General features: G+C 40.4%; 1 protein-coding gene across 1 annotated transcript in view; it reads left to right on the top strand.

Moving 5' to 3' along the window:
• Positions 1-7941: 7941 nt before the first annotated feature.
• The window catches only part of LOC115789399 (synaptic vesicle glycoprotein 2C-like), a 33667-nt gene continuing 22413 nt past the window's right edge, over positions 7942-19195 (top strand). The window contains exon 1 of the mRNA XM_030742797.1: positions 7942-8548. Within this exon, the coding sequence (XP_030598657.1) occupies positions 7942-8548 (607 nt within the window). The remainder of the gene's footprint in view (positions 8549-19195) is intronic.

Consider the following 19195-nt stretch of genomic DNA (forward strand, 5'->3'; position numbering starts at 1 on the left):
GGATAAATGTTCCATTTGAATAGATATTTGTCAAACAGCCAAGTCAGTAAATGAATGTTTGCCTTAGGCCTGTTTGGTTTAGCACGGGATATGGCAATGAAAACATCTATTCACTTTAAGCGCTTTCTGTTTGTTAATCTCAATTTTCATCTCTTTAGATAATCACAAAAGAGGGTTTGGATTGCATGTCTGCAGCACAGGTCAAAATGGTTAAAGTCAGGATGCAATCTCTGAGGTGGTCACCTGAAAAGAGCAGGGAAGGTAACGTCATCAAGCAGTTCACATGTGCACATCTGGTGGCAACACAGTGAAGAATTTCTCCCTCACCTCACTTTGTGCAGATATGTAGTAGCACTTGATGATGATTTTTTTAAAAACAGTTCTCAGTATGCCAGCAAAGGTGGGAGACTCCTTTGAAAAATTCACTTATTTGCTTTCTCAGACAAGCAGTTTGATGCCACCTTCATGTTTGCTGCGTCAGCAAATCACTGCTTTGCTGTGCAGACATTCATTGAAATTAGGCAGCACAATGATTTCAAATGTTTCAACCCGACCAAAACATTTGCCAGTATTTCATACAGGGCAATACATTTGCTTCATAGCAGACAAGAAGGTACAACAGCAACGTAACAGGAAGAACTGGAGTAACGAGTTGGTTCTCCCTTGATTCAGAAGCTGAGCTGAACACTCACACTCGAAATAGAATATTTATGTTGAAAATCTTTATAACAACAAAATGATGTAACAACAAACAAACCAAACCATTAGCATTAAAATGAGAAAAGAGATGGATTTTGACAAAACGTAAAAATACACAAAGTTCAATTTAGCATTGCACTGATCGTGACGACAGAGACACATACTGTACACACGTAAAGCTTCTATAAAATCACAATTTTAGCCTCCATAGAGGGACCCGTACAGCAGCTGGCCCAGCTCCAACAGCCAGTAAACCCTCACAACCACCATTATATACAAGCAATCATGCAGGTGTGTGTGTGTGTGTGTGTGTGTGTGTGTGCATGTGCGCAAGAGAGCCAGCATTATGTGTTTGTTATTTAGTAGTTCCCCCTGCATCAGTGCACTTTTGAATATCTAAATTACACAGTTTTGATCTTTGTTTGTGCTCAGTGGATCTCTGAGCTACGAGGCATGATGCTGATGTAGTGCTCGTTCATTACTTTTCATCTAAACCTACGACGCTCCCCCTGCTCCCCTGGCAGTCATACTGCTTTAACAGCCTCTTGAGGTTGCGTGTTTAAAGTGCCTGTTCATCAGGCTGCTTCTCCCTTTGGAAAAGCAAAGCATATGGTTAAAAAAAACCAAAAAAAACCATGAAAAACTTCTGTCAAAGCTTTTTGGGATTCTGATCAAAAGGAATCAACTGCAGTTTGCATCTGAGTTTTTAGTTATTTCTACCAAACCCTCTGAAGTCAGGGGGGGTTAGCTGAGTGATGAAAAGCAATGATTTTGTGAAATGTACACATTTCACAATGAAACGAGTATCATAATAAAACAGACCAAAAGAATCCCATCATGGGTAGTAAACTGTGAAGCAGCCGTTTTCAAGGAACTGAGCAAACAGAAAACAGCCAGTTGTTAAAAATACACATTGATGAGGTGTGTGCTGCGTCAGGTTTGAATAACAGATCAATGCAAGTGACTGCAAAACACAGCGTAGTGTTTTATGATTTTCTGGGATTATTGGCGATGAGAAGCTTTCACAGCAGCAATAATTTTTCTTTTGTTGGGACAGTTGTGAGGCGCACTGCACGCTTTTGCCAAGCTGCGTGCACCTTACCTGCAATACAGTTGTCAATGCTGGTAAAGTATGTAGTTTTTAGATGGCTCAGTGAGTCAGGGAAATGTTACTGAATCCCTGAAAATGAGTGAAAGTGATTGTAGAAAATCAAGCTTTCTGTTTTAGAAAGCATGTTCTCTTTTTACATTTGTATCCTGCTAATTTCAAGAATATTTATCAGGATTACCAACTCAGATCAAAGCTTAAGAGATTTTACTCTCTTAAGCTTTTAAAGACAGTGAATCCAAATTAAGGGCTTATTTTTAACTGACCCATCTGATCAGCTCTCGCCACTAGAAAAGTACTCATGTCGCGTGTCTAGATGTGTAACCGCATCAGGGATTCTGTATTATTTCTGTCAAAACTTAAATCTTCCTTGTGTAGCATCTGCAGAGCTTGGCATCTACCTTTAGTCACACGATGTGCATGAGCAAATGCTCACTGCAGCCATCTGTGGGCACCGTAGCGAGCCTGTAGGGCTCTGCACACACTGCTTACATTCACATATTGTCAACCAGCATGTCGCATGTGCATACAGGCTCTTGTGTTCCTGAGTTGCATGTTTTGTGTTGCTCATTTCAACATCAAATTATAGCTTGAAATCGATATCCTGCAGAGAATCACTTCTTCTTTTTGCCCTGTGCAGTAAGAATACGTCTTACTGAGTCTCACAGTGAACACTTGCAGAGTGTACCTGTGTGTGCGTGCATGCATCTACTGTATGTGTGCTTTCGTGTCTGCGTTTGCCAGTGATTAATGAACGTAGCTGGATGGCGTCAGCGGGCCATGACAGCACGACTGCAAGGAAATAATTTCTTCTCCCTCCGTGGACTGCTGATTCAGAGCTCGCAGGAATTTTGCTGATTGCTAAAATCACAACACGAGGGTGCTGTAATAATAACCCCGATAACTGCGTCACAGCAGAAGGCACGGAAAGCCGCCACTGGAAAGGAAATAAAAGTGGCCATAAGCGATATTAGCTGTTTATGGAAGGAAAAGCCAAGGCTGTTGTGCGTTGAAGTGGGGTGACTTACTGTATACCCACATATGTTTCCTGACATCAGCGATATGTGTTGTGACGAAATGCCATATAGATTGCTTCAAAAGAGACTGGACATTTGGACTGGACTTTTAAGAATTATCTCTGCAGTCCCAACTATACTGAAAGACTTCTAAATGTCAGCATTAATGGCCATTTGCATAAGGAGGAGAACGGTTAGCCTATCATGAATAATAAAATGTCAACAGAAGGGACATGTCTTTCATATTCTGCATTACCATCAAGATGATGACTTTGAAATTCTTGGCACACTGGGATAAGCGAGATGAGAGAAGGGAGAGAGAAAGAAGGAGAGAAAGAAGGAGGAAGTGAAGAGCGGTTGACTGGCAGAGAGAAAGGAAAGTACAAATCAGCATGGAGACCAGGGATTACATGCAGACCTATTGTACACTATTATCCTCTTTTATAAAAAGTTCCCAGCATTGCAGGACAGTTAGTTGATTGGTTATTTTCTTCGTGACCATTTCGAAGGAGGATTGTGCTTTTATACTCACAGTAAAGCTCTTTTCTGCAGTATTAAAGCACAGAATGTAACAGCTGACGACAAGTGTATGTATAGTGTAAAACCAAGTGTTACTATCAGATCCTTCACGATGTGCCTTCCTGTCTGATCCATAGTGGTTTCCCTAGGTCTAACAAAATAATGCATGCAATCTGATCAGAACCACATTTTGATCTGCCCTGTTTTATCTTTTAAATAGTTTAGATATTTGAAATATTTGATGAAGATTTGTAAAGGATTATAAATATAGCAAAAAAGTAAGGGAATTTGTGTGTAGTTGATTTCTTTGTTGTCACAATGCTTCCTGGTAAGAAATCATATACTGTTGGAAAGCCTGTTTATTTCCGTTTAAATGGTGCCACATTTGTAAGGAAAATGAATTGTGGGTTGAGCAGCAGAGTTAAGTATGCGGGTTGCGTCCATGAAAAACTTGAATTGAAAAATAGCAGAATAAGCTGTTTGACATTAGCAGGGAAGATTTTTGCAAATTTTTCACAGACACAACCCACATACAGTTTGCATTACCAGATGTACAACACAATGCCTGTTTTTTGTCCTTGAACAGTCAGCTGCAGCCAGTTTATGGATAAAGCAAGTTCCAAATACACAACATTTATTCATTTATTCATTTATATAGCGCTTAACACAACCGACAAGGTGACCAAAGCACTTTACATTACATTAAATATATAATAATATTACATCACAAAAAACAAAACAAGATCGTTCCATTACATGGTATTAAAAGCCTGTTTAAACAAATAAGTCTTAAGTTTAGATTTAAAAATTTTCAGATCAGAAATAAGTCGAAAATCTAAAGGAAGGCTGTTCCACAGTCGGGGTGGTAGTACAGATGACAAGTTTTACAGTTTTATGTGGAAAGTTTTATGTAGGTGGAATTTGGGATTGCCTACTTCCCACTTCAAATGGAACATATCAACAGTTCTCTCCAGAGTTCAAAAATCCATCATGTGTGATCACTGATCCAGATAACAATGAATGTTTGGCCCAAATGAGTGCAGCATCGATGGGTTCTAAGCCCCCCCCCCCGGCCTTGAATTACTATGCTGACTTTGAGTCTGATTGCCTCATTTTAGCCACAGGTGCGCCCAATATGGGCTAGATGACAGGTATAGCAGGGCTAGGTGACATTAAGACCATGTCGCCTATGCAATACTTGCCACAATGCACATCAAGCCTATTTCACGACTTTTGGTCCACGTCAGGCTCACAGAACAGTGACATACCTGAGTCATGAGTCATGAGTATGTGCCAAAAGAGCCCAGATTAGAACCTGGGAGCACTGACTTGTCAGACCTTAGATATTCCAATGTTTAAGCAGTGGCATTAAAAATATGTAAAGTTCTTTACTTTCCACTTCTGGTTATAACCGATCTAATTTTACTGTAGGACACTTGGAAGCAGTGTAAATTATCTGTCCAGTTGTCCTGAAGCTGCAGAATTAGTGTTCTCTCTTTGCAATGGCGAATTGTTGCCTTCAGGGCTGGGGGAGGGGTGTAGTTAGTGTGCCATCATCTGGCTGTGCACAAAGTTAGTTAGGGCACTTTCCCCACATCATTTGACTGCTGCATTGCACCAAAATCTCGTGGGCTGCTTCGCGTCGTTGTGGAGCCCCGGCGCTTATGTTCAAATGACAGAGTCCAGCTGATTCTTTATCTAATGCTGCAGAGCAAAGGTGGACAGAAGCACCATACATCAGCCTGCCATGGTCTACTGGGGCACTTAACCCACTCTCAACACATCAGTGGACGCTTTCCATCCAAGAGGCTACACATACAAATAGAGAAGCATTTAAGGTTTTTATTTGCTCATAGACACAATCAATTCACATTACCATTTGGCTGCTGCGTATTGTCTTACTGATAATGAATGCTACAAGAAAACAGTTCATTTGATAAGTAGATGCCAATGATCGCCCTTTCTCTTGAGGTCATCTTTGAAGTTAAGGTGAATAAAGCAGTTTTTTAATTATTGAGGATTTATTTACCAACAACTAAACTCTATTAATGGCAGCAGAGCCTTCTTTCACACATGCCTAGCTGTTAAAATGCTACTTCACTATTTGCTCAGTGTGGACTCTGTGATTGCCTTGTGGGTAATATACTGGTGCTGAAGTGGCTTTGGAATGGAAAGTCAGGGCCCAGAGGCTTACTTGTGTTTCTCCTGCAGCAGTGTGTGGGTATGGTGACTGCTGGCTGCTCAGACGGCTCGGCCTCGTGCGTTGACAGGTCTTCGGAAATGCCATGCCAGTGTCATAGTAGTAGTGCCCTAAGGAGAGTCAGTCATACGGGCTGACATGTATTCCCAGCCTAGAAACATGAGCCAGAAATGAATCAACTCTGACATAAAACAGAGCTGCAAAAGCCACATTTTCAAGGGAGTATTTAAAAAAAAAGTACATAACAGAAATGCATATTGGGTATGAATATCTTTTCAGTTTAATAAAGTTTTATCTGACCTGACAAAAATGTACACTGCATGTGTAAAAAGTCAAAAAAACCCCAGCCAGAAACAACAGTTTAACAGGCAGCAGTGCTGAAATGCAGTATGTTACTCATCTCTCTAAAACTATAATTGTAGTATTTTAATGTAACAAAAACAGGTTTAAAATACATTACGGATCAATCAAATCACAGCGTCATGCATGAAAAACATTATCATTAGTGCCCAAGATATACTTTAATCAGCCACACCATTAAAACCGCTGACAGGTGAAGTGAATGAAATTGACAATCTCATTACAGTGCAGTGTTCTGCAGGGAAACCTTGGGCTCTACATTCATGTAGATGTGCCAGATTCCACTTTGACATGTCTACATCAACTGATGTATTTTTGCACATCGAGCACACACCCATATACCAGCAGGACTCCTCAATGACACCGGCCTCTGTTAGTAGGACAATGCATGCACACCGGGACACTGCAAAATCTAATCAGGAACAGTTTGAGGAACATTACAAGGCATTGATCTGGACTTCAAACTCCCCCCACTTATGACACCCATGATGGAAACAGATTCTGACACCACAACGCAAGGGAGACATGTAGAGTGTCACACAGGAGACTCTAATGCTTGATTGTTGTGTTTAATTTAAATTAATAGTTGCTCATTTTTAGACATACAGTATATGGACAAAAATATTGAGCCACACCTCTTAATCTTTGAATTCAAATCTATAAAATCAAGCATCCAGCCATGCAGTCTGCCGTTACAAACATTTGTAAAGAGCTCACCAAATTTGAGCATGGGATTCCACCATTGCAACAAGTCAGGATCAGCTGTAAGGGGTATTGCTGCAAAGCGTTTAGCAACTCAACCACAAAGCAGGTGATCGCATAAGAGCGGGGTCGCCAAGTGCTGACGCACAAAGTGCACAATGCAGTCTGCTGACTCAGTAACTGCACAGGTCCAACCCTCCTCTGGCATTAACATCAGCACAAACACTGTGCGCTGGAACCTTCATGGCATGGGTTTTCATGGCCAAGCAGCTCCTGTAGGTGTAAAGTGTAGGTGGCCCAGTACTTTTGTCATATAGTGTGAGTCCAGTGATGACAAACAGTTAAAGTTACATTTTTCTAGCCACTGATGTCCACGCACCATGTCTCAAAGTGTTTCATCCCTAAGGGTTGGTTCGTCATAGGCCATGATTACTGATGCTGCTGTCATGCCATCAGCAAACGAATAATGTGAATAATGTGTCTGAATTGTAATTAAATGGAGCTCTGACAGCAAACACACCATTATACACAGTATATTGCTTATTTGTGAACTTGCTGTTTTTCTCTGTGTAGCTGAAACCATAACTAGGAGCATGTATTTCAACCATACTGAGAGTACAGCAGAGGTAGAGAAAATGCTGTCAATTCTGTATAGTTCAATACATTCAATATAATATTAGTAAGCTAATCACCCCACTAATATTTACATTGTGCCACTAAGTATGTTTTTGAGTGTAATAGAACATATTTGTATCACAGCATGGAGAATTTGTTTTCTTAAATCATCAATGCTACTTTCAGTTAACAATTTAAAACCTCGATGACACTGCAGAATGTGCTCTCGGTGACTAATTTTTTTTCTTCCTCGTACATCATTTTCATCTTAATAGTAGATTGCACTTTCTGTCAGCTTCAGTTTGGCTGTCTCAGTGTAAAAATGTTCTTTCTGAGTTCTTTTCAGTGTGCCAAGAAATACTGCAGGCAGGTATTTCTGACTGACAGTCTTTAATCAAGCTAAATTCACTTTTTTTTTTTCTCTCTGTCCCTGCAGGTTTCCTCGACTGAGCTCTTACTGGACTTAGAATCTTTCCAATCTGAGATCAACTGTCTCCATTTCAGCACTGTCTAGTTTCTCCAATCCAATGGAATTAGACCTCATCATTAGACATTAGTCTTCTGGCAGTTGGCTGGCTTTTCAGGGTTAATAAATTAACTTAAATCTTGCTCTGTCTCGGAATAGAAGATATATAAAAAAAAAAAGTAACATATATTTATTGCATCTGGTGGAATAAAAGTGCACCAGAGCTGAATTTAGTGCTAGCCACCCTTGTGCCAAGATGGAGGAACCACATAACAACAGGACTTCCTTGGCCAGAGGTGCCAAGGACATCGCTAAGGAAGCCAAAAGGCAAGCTGCCAAAAATTTCAGTAAAGCTGTTGATCGAGCCTCTGATGAATATTCAGCCCATCACAGCTACAACCGTTTCCAGAATGAGGATGAAGACGAGAACAACTACAACAATTACACTCAACAAAATGGTCATTATGCTGACAATCCAGCTAACGACGAGGATGGAGCCTCCAGCGATGCCACGGAGGGCCATGATGATGAAGATGAGATCTATGAGGGGGAGTACCAAGGAGTGCCTGCATACAGCAATGAGAAGCCACGGGATGGTCAGGTGGCTCTTGGCCAGCCGGTCTCTGACAGCCTAAAGAGCCGCAAGGAACTAGAAAATGAGAGACAGGCAGATGAGGAGGAGCTCGCCCAGCAGTACGAGCTGATCATGCAGGAGTGCGGCCATGGGAGATTCCAGTGGCAGCTGTTTTTTGTACTAGGGCTAGCGCTCATGTCAGATGGAGTGGAGGTGTTTGTAGTGGGCTTCGTCCTGCCCAGTGCTGAGACAGACATGTGTGTTCCCAATTCTGGTGCTGGATGGCTTGGTAAGGATTTTTTTTCTTTAAAAGTTATCTTAAGAAAAATATGATATTCTTGACATTATTCACGCTGAATGCTTTTGATTTGTAAGATTTCCTCTCTTTGTTATAACAGAATTAAGTATCCTCACTCTTCAGAGTAATTTGCATTTTTACAAAATTATATTATAAAGTGAGAACACTACTGTCTGTCACCACTGATATCACACTACCACCAAAGAAGGAATCGTATTTGTTAAAGCCAGATAAAATACCTAATCTCCAAGAGCAATCTAACACCCTTTGAAAGCATTTTTTTAATATACCTGGAGTCTCCAATTATATTGATGGATGAGTGTACAATGGGTTGTTCATGGTTAAGTATTCACTTCCTTTAATTAATTAACAGGTCATTGAAGTATCGAGTATAAATGATTTGGTCCCTCTATTATATATGCCATAATTCAGGAACAGGAATTAGGTAGCACGAAATGAAAAAACTGAGCTTAAGTACAGCTACACTATATGGGCAAAAGTACTGGGCAACATACACATTATGCTTTATGCCATGTAAAACTGTGGCATGAAGCTCCTGACACAGTGTTTGTGCTGATGATAATGCCAGAGGCAGCTTGGAGCTGTGCACTTATCGAGTCAGCAGAGTCTGAGCCTCAGCACTTGGCGACAGTGTTTTTATATGGTCTGCCACTTCATAACTGACTTGCTGTAGTTGCTAAACACTTTGCATCAGTACCACTTACAGTTGATTGTAGAATATCTAGGAAGGCAGAAATATCCCAAACTAGCTTGTTGAAACAGGGCCGTCCTATTACAGTGCCATGCTCGATTTCAGTGAGCTCTTTAGAATGACCCATTCTTTCACGAGTATTTATAAAGACATGGCTAGGTGTTTGATTTTACACACCGGTGGCAATGGGACTGAAAATACTTGAATTCAGAGATCTTTGTGCATATAGTGTACTTTCCACCACTGCTGTTGGGTAGGAAAACAGACTGGACTGTACCCAGTCATTTATATGGCTGTCAAATATCTGACTGTTATTCCTGAAGCTCTTTTTTTTTTTCTTCTTTAAGTCAGATTCTTAAAATGAGTGATGGGGTCTAATTTCCATTATTCAACTTAGCAGATTGTCTTTGTGTTTTTGGTCTTGTGTTATTCTTTGGTTTGAAGCACCTGAGGTAAGAAACATAGTTTAGTATACAGCTATGCTAGTAGAATGTTCACAGTGGTGCTTTGAGCTAATGCCAGTGTCAGCATGGTAATAATGTGTGCAAAGAAAAATATACCATTTCTTTATCTGTAAGCAACATCAGGTTTGGCTTTAACATTACTTTCCTAACTTTTTTTTTTTTTTTTTTAGATAAAATGTAACAAATAAATACACACAAGTATATAAATGCCCTGAATTTATATTTATCAACAAAATTACATAGTCCAAGATAAATACAATTAAAAATGCCTAGTTGTGCAATTCACCAAATTTATTTGGACTCATTTCATTTCAGCTCAGTGTGAGAGTCTTCACTGTTCTGTCATTTACATAGACAGTATAAAGGAAGTAGCTACCATGACCTTCTTAGCTTCCTACATGTTATATTATCTCCTCTTCTAGCAACTTACCAAATTTGCACTGTGTAGCATTGTAAAAATAGACTAAATAGAATTAAATTGAGCAGATTAGCCTTGAACAGTAGATCAATCCACTGACAGCCATACCTGATCTAGCTGAGTCAGCATCTGACCCATTTTCAAATACTGTATAGGTGATGCTTGAAGCGCTTCAGCTCATGTGATTTACTTGGAGTTTGTGAACTGAGACTATGATTGACTCCTGATAATAGAAGTTCCATCATGGTTCTGAATATCTGATGGAGGAGTAACAGTGAACCATCTGAAAGTCATCTAGCACTGCTTTCAGGAGACATTACTCCTTGTAGACATGAAAGGCGGTCTTACTAATGCACATAAATGGATATAAAATGTATATGACAGTTATAGACCGGTAGAAGTATTAGGGTGTCGATAGAATTAGTGTCCTGCTAGTAACCTTCACATGATTTGTGCTGTTAATGACATATGATGTGCATAGAAAGTAGTGGTGGGTGACTCTGTTAACCATAATTTAGGAATTGCCAGTGGGTTGTCATGGCACCAGGTATTTGGATAGATGAGTAGGAGGTGTGTTAAGCTAGATGGATCTCCCACTCTAGGGAAAAGTTGTCTGTTTGTGTGCCAGTATGTATCTGTATGTTTAAATGTGGCTGGTGTGCGATTTGGCTTTATTGTTTCTAACACAACTCTAAAAATAAAAGCTTGGCACGGGCATTTTTCTCAATGTGTTATTGATAAATGAACATTTTAGTCACTAAGATTCTGAGACAAAAAAAAAAATCAACCTTGTGTCTTGCCACATTATCTTAGTGTGGTTTTATTGCTAGAAGTAGAAGAGAGTGCTAACCTTTTTTCTTGTTTTGGGGAGCAGGATGATTTATTATTCACCCAGATTTCTCCTGTATTCTGACTCATCCCTCAGTGGGAGACAGGAGGGAAAGAATAGAAAGAATGAGTCATTTCACCAACTTGTCACACACTGCATAAATAAAGGATGTGTGTATGCGCTCACTTGCAGATATACTTACAAGACTAAACCTTACACAACAGCAGTGATTAGTGATTTTTTTTTTTTTATCACAGATTCTCTGTGAAGGTCGGTGACTCTTTAACTGGTCAGTAAGTGCAGCTTCAGTGGAAATCTTGCTTGAAGGAAAAACAGCGAATGTTAAAATGATACAAACATCCAGTTAGCTCACACTGCTCTATGTGGCTTAATGTTTTGAGCATTAAATGGCTTTTATCCCCCAGTAATGAGTACATCATTCACCCAGATTAAATTACTCTTATTGAAAATAACTGTAGCAGTCCAGTGCATGTACACAAGAAAACAACAAGCAGTTGTAGACACTGGAGCACAACAATGGGGCACAGCCATCAGGGACATTGGGGCAGCAGCAGTTGTGGTGGGAGAGCAGGCTGTTCAGTACTACTGTATGATGAAGCGTGCTTGGTGAAGACATTCAACCAAAAGCTGCTCCTGCTTGCATCACCCCACTGTCAACACTGATGAGGGGCAGTGAAAAATGGCTTCATAATACTTGAAGCTGAATGAAGAACTTTTTAGGCCATATCTATCTATCTATCTATCTATCTATCTATCTATCTATCTATCTATCTATCTATCTATCTATCTATCTATCTATCTATCTATCTATCTATCTATCTATCTATCTATCTATCTATCTATCTATCTATCTATCTATCTATCTATCTATCTATCTATCTATCTATCTATCTATCTATGATATATTTGTATAAGCATATATATCACATCACATAGTCCAGTAGAGTGACTCTGCAGCACATCTAGCAGATCTCGAAACAGCTGAGCAGATGGTGTTGGGAGGTTAAGCTGCTAAGTATTTTAAGAAATACATTGATAGAAAGGTAATAAACCATGCCCTTATCATTTTCAGTATAATTCTAAGACACTGTATTTCTATGCAAGAATGGACGAGAACATTGTCCTGTATCAGCAGCAGAGTAGCTCAGGAATTAGTGCTGTTGCCTCACAACAAGAGGGTGAGTTGGGGGGACTTCTGTGTGGAGTTTTCAGTAACAGGGTTTCTTCTGTTATTGAAAAAAACATGCTAGGTTAATGTTGCCTATCTTGGCCCAGGACACTCGTGAAAAACAACTTTCTTAATCTCAAGAGTTTCACTTACTGATTTGTCATTCTCAGTGGCTTAAGTCAGTGGAAACAAACCTGCCAGCATCGGGGGAAGGGTGATGTAATAACGGTTCACTTGTATAACTGTTCTACTCAGCTGTTGATTTCTCAGGGTACAAAAATCGTTAGATGTACCCCCTCAGTTGAGATTAGAAAGGTCACCAACCTTAGTGGCAACTTGCTGGAGCGCCTTGAAAGAATTTTAGCTGTCCCACTGTGGCCACACATCTGCAAGCCAGTTTGCAACCCACCTTCACCCTAGCTCCTCCTTTTTCATGCTGTTTATGACTAAATAAATGCCACATGTATTGTCACCGATTACTTGCTGCTGCTCTACCACCTTTGTTTTTCCACGAAGGCCCATGGAAGGACTGGGAAGTCCTAGAACAGAGCCTCACTGCTACATACTGTAGACTCTTATCACTGAAGGATTTCTGTCATTTTAAGATTTCTGTCCCTAATCTACTCCAAATACTCTTTTTTCCTGAAAATGGCTTTCCCTTTAATATAATGTAAAAGGTGAAATGGTATCCAGATATGTGATGTTCCTGTTTTTTTCTGATACCCTCCTGCTGTAATCCCTCTCTCACACTCTAACACAGCCTCTCTGTGTTTCATAGACACGCTGGCGATCTAAAGATATGGGCCAGAGTTAATCTCTGCAGCATTGTGCTTCACCGCAGTTTAGCCATGGTAGACTGGCTCACGTACCTCTCCAGAGAAGGGGAGAGAGGCTGAGATTTTATACATTTCCTCTAAATGCCCTCTTCTCCTTTTCTCCTCCACCACATATGGCTTTAATTTGTCTGCTGGTGTTTTCCTGCATCACAGTCAGCTTTTATGATGGTTCTTGTTAAAAATGTGTGCTTGTTCAGGTGAAGCCATGCTGCAGGTGTAGCACAGGAAGAAGACCTTAAAGGGGATTTTGGCCAACATATTTTTAGCCTATCAGCTTTATATGTTGTGGTTATGCAGTCACAAACACCAGTGACACCTGAAGTTTGTCAGCACAACAGAGTGATAAATAGGCCCTGCGAGGTTAGCTAATTAAAAACCTAGGGTAAGCATTTGCTACAATGTCTCCTTCACAACAAAGCACTACATTATGAGCTGTTCCCCCACTTACTGTCCAGGGCAACAAGGTCACCTTTTTTAGTTCAATCCAAAACTGTGATGTGATGTAGTGCACATTGATATTCATGTGTGGATTTTTAAGTATATCCCTTATAAATGATAACATTTTAACAAGTAATATGAGATGTATAGGAGATTAAGCGCTCAGGAGACTTTATTAAATGAGAAAATCAGAAATGGGAAAAAAGTCCATGTGTCACGTGTGAAGTGTTCCAGCTTGCACACTTAGCACTTGCACTGTTATGTGTGAGAAAATCAGGATCTGAGCGAAATCTTTGTTTGCACCATCAGCTGACTAGGTCAACAATTTCACACAAGCAATTTGACAACTCCTGAAATGTCAACCACAAGCTGCTAAAGCCTGCAAAGCTAGAGTTACTCATCAAAACAGTATCAATACTCTGCCTCAAACTGCACGTTTCCATACTTACACTTGTTATTCTGAGTACAAACAAGAGTACATGAAATGCTTCACGGGTACCCACATGATGCACTCATAAGGGCCAAAAGACTGTGTGCCTTCAGAGTTCTTCATCACTACATAATGGGAAGAGAGGGACCACCCAGACAGTATAAAAGGTGAACTCAGCTTCCTGGTCTGGAAAGTGAAACCTTAAACCTGCATTTATTTTAAAGGCCATCAGTGGATGATAGCTGTGGTCACCAAAAGACTTCTGGTCCTTTAGAAGCCCAGACGTCTATGAACAGTTTCCAAATCAGTTTATGGTCTTAGTAGCTCAGATGGGTCTTAGGTCTTTCAGATGGGAGGATTATCCAGACGATTCTCATTGCTTAAGGATCTGTGACAGACAAGTTTTTTGTTTTTTTTACCAGTGATTGAAGAAACCTGCTTGAAGGAGTAACAAAGTCTGCAATAGAGGGCAGGATAGTTGGCGGTGAAGTAAGTAGTTTGTCAGCGAGGACATGGCTTTGTTTTCACTTGCTTTCTACTTTGTATGCCAATATTCACAATATTAAACCCCCCACTGAAAATTGAGGCTACCTTTTACCTTTAAAAAAGGTTGAGAAAAGGTAGTGGACCAACATTCTTGGAGTAAAAGAACACTAAAACGCTAATATACACTCACCATCTTGCTAATACTGGCTTGGACCCCTTTTACCATCAGACTTGCCTTAATTCTTGATGGCATAGATTCAGCAAGGTGCTGGAAACATTGCTCAGAGATTTTGATCCATATTGACGTGACTGCATCACACAGTTGCTGCAGATTTTTCAGCTGCTCATCCATCTGGTGACTGTGGATGGCATTTTAGTACAGACTCATCAGACCAGAAAACATTTTTCAAATCTCCTATTGTCCAGTTTTAGTGAGTTTCCTGTTCTTAGCTGACAGGAATGTCACCCAGTGGGGGTCTTCTGTTGCTGCATCTGCTTCAAGGTTTGACATGTTGTGAGTTCAGAGATGCTCTTCTACACACCTTGGTTGTAACAAGTGGCTATTTGAGTTACGGTTGCCTTGCTTTAAGCAGTATGGCCGTTCTCCTCTAATCTCTGACATCAAAGACGTATTTTTACCCACAGAACTTCCAGGCATCAGGGCATAAAAACAGAGAAGGTTGTGTGGGGAAAATACCAGTGGATCAGCTTGTTTGTGCTGATCTACTGGACCCACAGCTTGTGGTCAGGGACCAACAACCATATCATGTTCATTTTTGTTGTGTCTGTATTCTCTTGGTGACAAGCTGCTTATATATAAAGCACAATACACATTCCATTTTCACGTGGAACAGATGAACACAGGAGTCCTGAGCAAGTAAACACCATCTTTGTCACACACAAAAAAAAGATCAACTGTTGTTGATTTAATTAATGCCAGACTGTGCGTTGCTCCCAGGGGTCTTCTCCTCCTCCCTCCTTGAAACCAACTGTCTGTATGAGTCCCCTGCTGCAACTCACCTGTCAATCACAGGCGGTCTTCTGGGAATCCCCTCATCTGTTGAAATCCTGAAGCTCTCCTCTCATCCATGCCAGGACACTGCATGGTGGCAGAACGAGAAAACAGAGCAGAAATGTGTCAACAGAGAATTACACTTACACAGAGCTAATTACTATGGAAAAAGAAGTGGCACACATGCAGACTGCTGAAGACTTCACTGCTGAAATAATCCCTCTGGATGCAAAGAAAAGCTGCACAGTGTACCATTAGAAGTAGACACTGTCTGGTCTTACTTAAGGAGAAGATTAACACTTCACACTTAACAGTTCAGGTGGTTTCAGAACAACTTTAATAAGGTTCACTTTGTACTTGTGAAGACCTGTGACTACAAGTGGTTGAGAAATGGAGGCGAGTCATAACCCCTGTCTATGTTTAGGGTTGCTGTCCTCTTCCATCTTTCTCCTCATCTAATCCTGATGTGTTATCTCAGCTCCTGTCTTGCTGATGTAATAGCTGACCTTGGACTTTCCTTCTGGTGTTACCACAGTCAGTTCCTCAATGCTGATGTGATCTATGTATTTTCCATTCATTGTTGAACTGCATAATGTGAAAAGTTGATTCCCTCTTGTGCCAGGACTGGTTGACCATCACATGTTTTTGGGCTAAAACACGTGATGTAACCGTTATGCATGATTCATTCATTCATAATTCATGATCCATGATTTGAGTTTACTGACTCAGACTGTCTGAGTTTTCATCTGCTGCCATATCAGTAGGCTGCTTATCTCATAAAATATCTGAAATAGCATCTACCAAGTAGAGGTCAAGCTCTGGTTACTTAGCTTGGGTCAGCATACAGTCATGTTTGTGTTGGCATGCCTTGCAGATGCTCTGGGTTAGGAGTAGTGGATAGCTGTTTCTGTCCTCAGTTTGCATTTTACGCTCACTTTCTTCCATTAAAAACTAATATTTATATCTACACTAGTTAAAAGTTGAAGTCTACAATAACCCTTCTTCCCACACAAAAACTGAAATCAGCTGATTGTAACGCAAGTGCGCAAGGAAAACCAGCACATTTTTGTTCTATAGTCAAATAACTTATATGTTTGCTTAGTAACTGTAAGATGATTACTGAATTTTGTACAAGGAAAAATGCAATGAGAAAATTATTTCTTCTTCTTCACACACACTAAGGTTAATTAAGGAGTTCCACAGGGTTCTGTGCTAGGACCAATTCTATTTATACTATACATGCTTCCCTTAGGCAGTATTAGGCATACATTTTCATTGCTGTGCAGAAGATACCCATCTTTATCTATCCATGAAGCCAGATGACACACATCAATTAGTTAAACTGCAGGAATGTCTTAAAGACATAAAGGCCTGGATAACCTCTAATTTCCTGCTTCTAAATTCAGATAAAACTGAAGTTATTGTACCTTGGCCTCCAGTAGCACTGTGAGGAATCTTGGAGTCATTTTTGACATGATTTGTCCTTCAGTGCACATATTAAACAAATATGTAGGACCGCTTTCTTGCATTTGCACAATATCTCCAAAAATAGAAACATCTTTAGAGTGATGCTGAAAAGTTAATTTGTGCATTTATTACTTCCAGGCTGGACTATTGTAATTTATTACTATCAGGCTGTCCTAAAAGCTCCCTGAAAAGCCTTCAGCTGATCCAAAATGCTGCAGCGAGCGTACTGACAAGGACTCCCATATTGGCTTCTCTTCATTGGCTCCCTGTTAAATCCAGACCGCCCCTCCCTGAGCCTGGTTCTGCTGGAGCTTTCTTCCTGTTAAAAGGGAATTTTTCTTTCCCACTGTCGCCAACTGCTTGCTTAAAGGGGTCATTTTGATTGTTGGGCTTTCTGTATAATTGTAGAGTCTTTGCCTTACAATATAAAGCACCTTCAGGCGACTGTTGTCGTGATTTGGTGCCATATAAATAAAATTGAATTGAATTGAATTGAACACAGTAATGTGTTACACACAAAATTGTTGATAAGTATCAGACAAACTGAAATAGTGACCTAATGATAGCTCTAGTAAAGGAATCACCCAGGTGACTGCAATTTATTTGGAGGCAAACTTAGATATTGAATTACAAGACCTTCCATCCAGGAGTTGCTGAAAAACCACTTAAACAACAAATGCTGGCAAATGAAATATGTCAGGGTCACTCAAGTGATGTACAAATGAATGCTTAGAGTACGTCAACACTGTGAGCAAAGTGATGAAGCACCTTGACTGGCTATAATTTTGTAAAGTTATTAAAGGAGAATTTTTCTACAGAGGTGGTTTACACTTGTTGCATAATACCCAACTTTTCATTTGCCCTTTGCATTTTCATTCAAAACCAGAGATCTCTTATTAATGCTTACACAAGCCTGTTTTTTCATTCTTACACACATAAAGTGATTGTATGTTGGGCTCTGAGCTGCAGGATGATGAGTGTGGACCTTGTGTGGATGCTGACACAGGTCTGATGTTTCTGTTGTAGACACAGTTTTTCAGTAAAGATGCAGCCTTTCTAAGAGGTTGAGATACGAAAATTCGATATTCTGTCCATGTCTATGTGGATCCCCGTGGTGCACTACAGCAGACATCACCAAAAATGCCCCCCCCCCCCCCCCCCCCCCCACACACACACACACACAGTTTGTTCCACAACTACACCAACTGTATCTTTCTGGATTCCATCTAAACTGGAAAGACAAATAAATGATTGTTTCATGCATTGGATGCATGCACTGTTTTCCATGTTCTTAGTTCTGCTGTGTTTAAGCAGTCTCACATTCTTTTGTTTAAAGAATTTAAACCAGAGGAATTTTTTTTTTTCCAAATCAGTTGTTTTTATGGTTTTCTGCATGAGGCAGGCACTTCAAACTATTGTCCCCATGTGCTTCAGTGCTTTTAACTGACCTTTGCTAATTTGCATAAAGGCCCTTAAGGTCTGACCTGAGTTTGAACCCAGCAGGAAATCACAAATCCAATCTCAGAATGCCTCTCAGATGCCCCATCACCCTCATCACCCTCCCCCTTTATTACAGATACAAACTCAGCGTGAGTGGAGCCATAAAACAAATGAGCTAGTGCTTGCAGATAGCATCTTCTGCAGTACACACGTTCAGATGTAGCTACACAAATCAAAAAAGTGTCACCACTTTGTGCAGAATGCAGCAGTTTTGATATTCAGTTTGATATCTGTAAGCCAGCTGGAGTGAAGCTTTACCTTTATATCCTGCCGCCTATAGGAGAGTCTTCTCTGCAGCAGCAGAGCGCAGGTCCAGCAGCTGTCACCTGTAATGAATCACTAGCTCTCGGTATCATGTCTTTGCAGCTTGATAAGACCATCTACTTTCAGTGTATCTGTCCCATCGCCACAGACATAGCAAGGGGGAAAAGGGAAGGCTTCCTATCCTCTGTCGCGATTATTCCAGGTTCTGCCGCATCAAACAATTGCATCTCCACCTTCCTACACAAATTAGCATTTTTATTAGTACACAGGGAGAAAAGTGGATTGTTTACTGGTCTGACAACCCTCACCCCTCTCTGCCACTGCCACCCGTTTTCTCAACCATGTTATGCTGCTATACTGCATGGGAAGAGAAATTACCCCCAACTTAATGCAGGTAAGCAGCAGTACAAAGGCTGCAGGTCAGCTGCTGCTCTATTTCTCCTGGACATACTTTCAGAAACATCAGTTATCAGACAGATTTCATTCAATCTCCATTACTATGCATAAATACTTGTTTTTTTTTTAAATTTTTAAAAAGCATATCTTGAGTTACCATGTTATGAGATCCCACTGAATATTATAAACAGAAGCGT

Source organism: Archocentrus centrarchus, chromosome 12 (genome assembly GCF_007364275.1).
Source record: "Archocentrus centrarchus isolate MPI-CPG fArcCen1 chromosome 12, fArcCen1, whole genome shotgun sequence".
Lineage (NCBI taxonomy): Eukaryota > Metazoa > Chordata > Actinopteri > Cichliformes > Cichlidae > Archocentrus > Archocentrus centrarchus.